The sequence below is a fragment of the Mya arenaria genome, chromosome 14, assembly GCF_026914265.1.
Source record: "Mya arenaria isolate MELC-2E11 chromosome 14, ASM2691426v1".
In the NCBI taxonomy this organism is placed as follows: Eukaryota; Metazoa; Mollusca; class Bivalvia; order Myida; family Myidae; genus Mya; species Mya arenaria.
This window is the reverse complement of record NC_069135.1, coordinates 58971007-58976893: the sequence shown is the minus strand read 5'-3', so window position 1 is coordinate 58976893 and position 5887 is coordinate 58971007. Positions and strand designations below refer to the sequence as shown.

General features: G+C 37.9%; 1 protein-coding gene across 1 annotated transcript; it reads right to left on the bottom strand.

The window, feature by feature from the left end:
- Positions 1-2927: 2927 nt before the first annotated feature.
- On the bottom strand, positions 2928-4890 carry LOC128218570 (uncharacterized). Its single transcript, XM_052926263.1, has 2 exons — positions 4741-4890; positions 2928-3688 (listed from the first exon to the last, which is right to left on the bottom strand). Exons 1-2 carry the CDS (start codon positions 4790-4792, stop codon positions 3219-3221), a joined length of 522 nt encoding a protein of 173 aa, XP_052782223.1. The 5' UTR covers positions 4793-4890; the 3' UTR covers positions 2928-3218.
- Positions 4891-5887: the final 997 nt, after the last annotated feature.

Here is a 5887-nt window from a genome sequence, read left to right as displayed (position 1 = left end):
GCCATGGCCGAGTTGTTACGATTGTATAACAAGGTCTATCTCGAAGCTTTGTCGGAGGAGGCCGAGTTATTACGATTGTAACGAGTTGTTCCCCTTCGCATAATTGTTTTCTGTGTCAGTCAACTTTCGTTTTACTGGAAAGGTAAACAACTTGTTTTAATGCATTAAATGCTTGTTTAGTGCAAAATAGCATTTCACTTACATGGCAAAATATGAATTTAACTCTTTATGATCATTTTCAACCATAAAATACTTCACTTAAAACAATTTCAATATTTTTAAAACACCCCCGTTTTTTGCACATTCCCGTTTAGACGTTAGGGATTGGAAGAATCCCGTATAACACGTCTATTATTTTAGACTAACAGGGGGATGTGATCGAGTCTGATATCAGCTCTCCGTCATCAATCATAATGAATTAAATTAAAGTTTATGCATACCGTCAAAGAATAAACATTTCATAGAAGAATGTGAGTTTGTGGCCGTTAATGATTTCTGTCTTTCGATTGCAGTTTCATTAATAAGGTTCCAAATGGACACTGTACATCTTGGGGCCGATTAAAGATGTTAGGCGGTCGCGTGTTTGACGTCGTTGATATATGCCGTTGCAAGTCCGACGACTGGATGTATAGAACATAGTAAGTTCGGCGGCCGCGTGTATGACGGTGTAAGTGTATGACGTTGTAAGTCCGGCGGCCGGATGTATAGAACATAGTAAGTCTGGCGGCCGGATGTATAGAACGTAGTAAGTTCGGCGGCCGCGTGTATGACGGTGTAAGTGTATGACGTTGTAAGTCCGGCGGCCGGATGTATAAACCATAGTAAGTCTGGCGGCCGGATGTATAGAACGTAGTAAGTTCGGCGGCCGCGTGTATGACGGTGTAAGTGTATGACGTTGTAAGTCCGGCGGCCGGATGAATAGAACATAGTAAGTCTGGCGGCCGGATGTATAGAACGTAGTAAGTTTGGTGGCCGGAGTATTTGACGCTGTAAGTCTTGGCTATTATTTTCTTAAAAACTGGCGGCTTGGTGTATTACGATATAAGCCGGGCGGATTGTAACTCCGGCGTCCGGGTGAATGACGTTGTAAGTCGGGCGGCGTAAGCGTATATTAAATATGACCCTATTAGTGGCCATATTGGACGCCATATGAAATATATGGAGTTGCCAATGGGTGGCGCATGGCCATATCACAAGTGTATATGACTTCACTATTAAAGTTTTGTCTTATTTTATTATCATGTTTTGTGGTAAAAAAATATGAAATTCCCCAGAATCAAGTTTAAATTATACTGAACAGTTCTCAACAAAACTAGATATTCACAATAAATTTAAAAATGTAAAAAAGCCGAATGGTAATTTTATTACATGGGCAATTATACAGGCAAAATGCAAAATGGGTCGATTGTTCGGAATTTTGTTAAAGTTATCAACGTTGTTAAATTTTGAAGGGTGAGCTTATTGAGGTGTACTCATATACAGTCGAACTCCATTGGCTCATACTCCCAGGGAACGGGTAAATACCTCGAGCCTCGGGAAATTCTAGCCAATCGGGTATGTTTGCATTCAGTGTAAAGATATCGGTCCTTTATACCCAGTTCGAGCCAACAGAGAAATCGAGCCATGCGAGTTCGAGCTAACGGGGTTATACTGTATTTAAATGAAACACGTACAGATCAAACACTGATATCCAATCGTGTTAGAACAATCCCTCCAAATGACAAGTTTATATGACATTATTATTCCAGAGCTGAATAATAAAAAACGATGGCGTTTAGAACGATGTTAAATTTAACAAAGTTCTGATCAACCCTTAACCCTATGATAACAAACGTAACCATTTATTGATACACTCCACTGAGATTGACAAAAAAATAATGTGAAGAGAAAAGACCTGCTGTTGGGTCTGATCTTACTTACAAAATTTCACCTGCACATTGTGTACTTTCGGCGCAATAATTTGTATTTAACTTTTAATGATTTAACATTGCCTATTCATCTGTAAGTTCTTATTCCAACACGCCATGTTTTATTTAAAATATACGCAATACTTTCAAAGAGTGTTAAAAGGAACCACAGCTATCATAGAGGTAGAAGGTTATGGAACAATATTTGAGAGTAACATGCGAATTCATTGGAAGAAGAGTTGTCTCTCCTGCCTCATGCATATTCATTAAACTTGTGACGAGATTTTGCCAATCCCACGTTATGTATGAAGTGTAACGGAAGAAAGTACCGTGGTTGCCGACGATGATAATTCATATTAACATTTTTGCTCGTCATTAAGTTGAAATAGACCCTTACCATAACGACCCTACACATTTATATTCGAGACTTACCATAACGGCCCTACACATTTATATTCGAGACCTACCATGTTGGCCCTACACAGTTATATTCGAGACCTACCATAACGGCCCTACACATTTATATTCGAGGCCTACCATAACGGCCCTACACATTTATATTCGAGACTTACCATAACGGCCCTACACATTTATATTCGAGACTTAGTCCCGACCATTATTCCTTCTATTTTCATATATAATATACTGACGATGGATCAAACCGAAATAAGTCGAGGAGTCAAGCACCATTGCCGGTCCATAATACACAAATCATGCGCAAAACCTTATGATTACCTCGAGGTCATAATTACACGCCGATAAGCGTGTTCCAATATAAACGAACAATTGCCAGGTGATATATATCTATTTTTTAAAACCAAACAAACTTTTCTATTAATTCGCTGTACATGTATATTGTTGTTTTTTTCGTTCGAAACATCGGATCACTCGAGGTTTTAGTTCAGGCGTTGATGTCTTGAGCGATCGCAGTTTTGCTGTATTTCTCGCTACGCATCTGTCGTTACTGATTATTATAAGAAATTACCATATATTATATCAATAAAACATACGAACATCTAGTAATATTGGGACGTTTTATTCAGTTTTCCAGATTCCAGTTCAAATTAAGCGGTTTTACGGAGTGAGTTTGATAAAGACAGTAATAATTGTAATATGCAGCTTGTTACATTTAGGTTGATTTAAACTGCATAAATGAGTCGTACGTGAAGAAGTTTAAAAAAGGTAAGAAATGCAATTATAAACATAAATCATTACTATGTAATTAATGACTATGTAAGTATTAACAGTTTTTATACTCCGAGTGTTGGAGTATTGTTCACAAAGACTTTCTCTTTATAACATTATAACATATTATCCAATAAAGTTTCCAAAATCGGACCAGTGAAGCTGGAGTCGGTTGAAGAAACAGCCGGATATCCCGGTGACATACTCCAGTTTACCACCCTCCAGAACAGAAATGGACGTCGTGGGGATCCCACATGTTCCAAGCGATTGCTGATTGTTTGTGGTGAAGGTGACACTAGATACGTAAACGTCGCCCGTCAACTTCGCTCTCTCAATCCATTCGTCTGGTCCGAAACTGTATACAGGCGTCCACGTTTGGTTTGTCGCACACTCTGGGTTCCAGAATCCGTGCTGAGGTGCCCACTGCCCGTTATACTGAATCGCCAGGGCAAGCAGGTATTGGCCACACAGCATTCGTATGGCGGTGATTCCTGTGTGGTTCCAGGCAGCCGAGTCGTTGAAGCGGACGAGAGAGTCGTGGGTGTTGCTGCTGCCGATTGTAGTACCCCCAGTGATGATAGGGTGCGCGGATCTTGCTGGAAAAGAAATAAGTAATGGTGATGACATGAAGTACATTCTTAATGACTAAGAATGGGCGGAGTGAGCGTAGTGAGGTGGTATTCTAGTGTTTGTTAGAATACAACCTACATTGACAGCCAAATAAATTGCAGATAGGCAATTATTAATCATTAAACATAATCATTAAGAATTTCGACTTTCGCGGGTGTTTAAAGGTCCGCCCACTGCCACTCATCCGATACACAATTCTTAGCCAGTTAGATGGCCTGAATTAGAATCTAAATGAGTAAGAAGGGCTCGTTCGCTACTCTCACTCAGCCCATTCTTAATCATAAAGAATTTAATTCGTGTCATCGTACTATTGCATAAATGAAGTGATATGAACATGAGTTTCCTTGGTATGTGTTTCTATTCCATGAATCAGATAATTGATGAGATCTAAATACATTTAAAAACAACAACAAGCAAGTCGATTTCGATCGTAATCAATGGTTACTCTAGCTTAAACAGAATGGTTTAAGGTTAAGGGTCGGCAGCGATGCAAAAGTCGATTGAGGCACAACAACTTTGTTTAAATTTAAAAAAAAAATCAACTTCTATTTAGATTTGGAGTTCAATATTTAAGAAGCATGACCCATATATCAGGAGCAACATAAAAAACTGTAAATAAGGGTTGAGCAGTTTTACGAACTAATTTGATCAGATTTCCAATCAAAAAGCATTAACGTTTTCCCGGAAATGTCTTAATACAAAAACTTTTTCATTTTTTAGTCCACAAATTAACAAACAACATACCTAGTCAGTAATTGGCATATCAGTTGTCGAGACTTTGTAAAATCTTCATTTTATATATTCAAGACATACCCATTATTTTACGTGCCTCCTTCTTTGAAGTTTTAGCCATTCAAGGGTTTCATATTCCGTGTATTTAAATACCGCCTTTAACTAACAACATTTGATTTGTCCAAAATTCACAACCTCCCTTATACAGCAACGCCCATTTTTTTACAGTATATCTGTAAACCCTAAATTAAATTACATTTTTGGAAACAAATGGTTTAAGACTTACCGTACGTAACGAAGCACAGAACTGCGAAGGCAATCGAAAGTTCGGCGTTCATTGTGGTGAGTTTTTGTATAATATCAAATGAATAAAAACACAATGTACAAAATAGATAACAATTTGAAGCAACTTAATTATAAGTAATGCGTTTACTTAATGGCTGCAGTTACTTATATAGTAATTCAAATCTTGCACCGTTCATTACGTGAAGACGTTGAAACGTTGATAGAGTACGTGGTTTATGGTGATCAATTCTTACGACGGTGCATTTATTTTCGCATGTTTTGTTATTTGCATATATAACGTTAACGCGAAGAATATTAAATGATTAACCGATTTCACTTACGTCCCCAAGGTCGGTAGGCAATGCAGTGCCGAATACAGATTGTCACCACATCCAGAAGGAGGTTGACGAACTTAATGTGCGGCATTGTTACGCATATTATTCGTGGCGACCTATATGCGGCGATCACGCGAACTGTATGCAGCAGGAAAGTGCCGGCATGCCGAATGATATGTAAAGTCGAAGAAGTAAACTGACAAATAACAGGCTGATTTATTTGTATTATTCGTCTTATTAATGGTCGTTATCATCATCATCATCATCATCATCATCATCATCATCATCATCATCATCATCATCATCATCATCATCATCATCATATCATCATCACCACCACCATCACCACCAACACCACAACTACCAACACCATTATAAATAACGAAGTGCTGTTATGTTTATGTGATAGAGGTTGACCTCTAAATATAGAAGTATTGTTATGCTTATATGATAGAGGTTGACCTCTTAATATAGGAGTGTTGGTATGCTTATATGATAGAGGTTGACCTCTTAATATAGGAGTGTTGTTATGTAAATATGATAGAGGTTGACCTTAGAAGTGTTGTTATGCTTATGTGATAGAGGTTGACCTTTAAATATAAAAGTGTTTTTATGTTTATGTGATAGATGTTGACCTTTAAAAAAGAAGTGCTGTTATGCTTAAGTCATAGAGGTTGACCTTTAAGTATAGACGTGTTATTATGCTTATGTGGTAGGGGTTGATCTTTAAATATAGAAGTACTGTCTGTTATGCTTAAATGATAGAGTTTGAATTCTAAATATAGAAGTGTTGTTATGCTTAAGTGATAGAGG

What these genes read in the sequence shown, in the direction of transcription:
- LOC128218570 (XM_052926263.1), bottom strand. Translation starts at nt 4,792, where the DNA reads ATGAACGCCGAACTTTCGATTGCCTTCGCAGTTCTGTGCTTCGTTACG. An exon ending in TCTGTGCTTCGTTACGTACG is followed by an intron (nt 3,689 to 4,740) that starts GTAAGTCTTAAA and finishes TTTCTTTTCCAG; the next exon opens with CAAGATCCGCGCACCCTATC.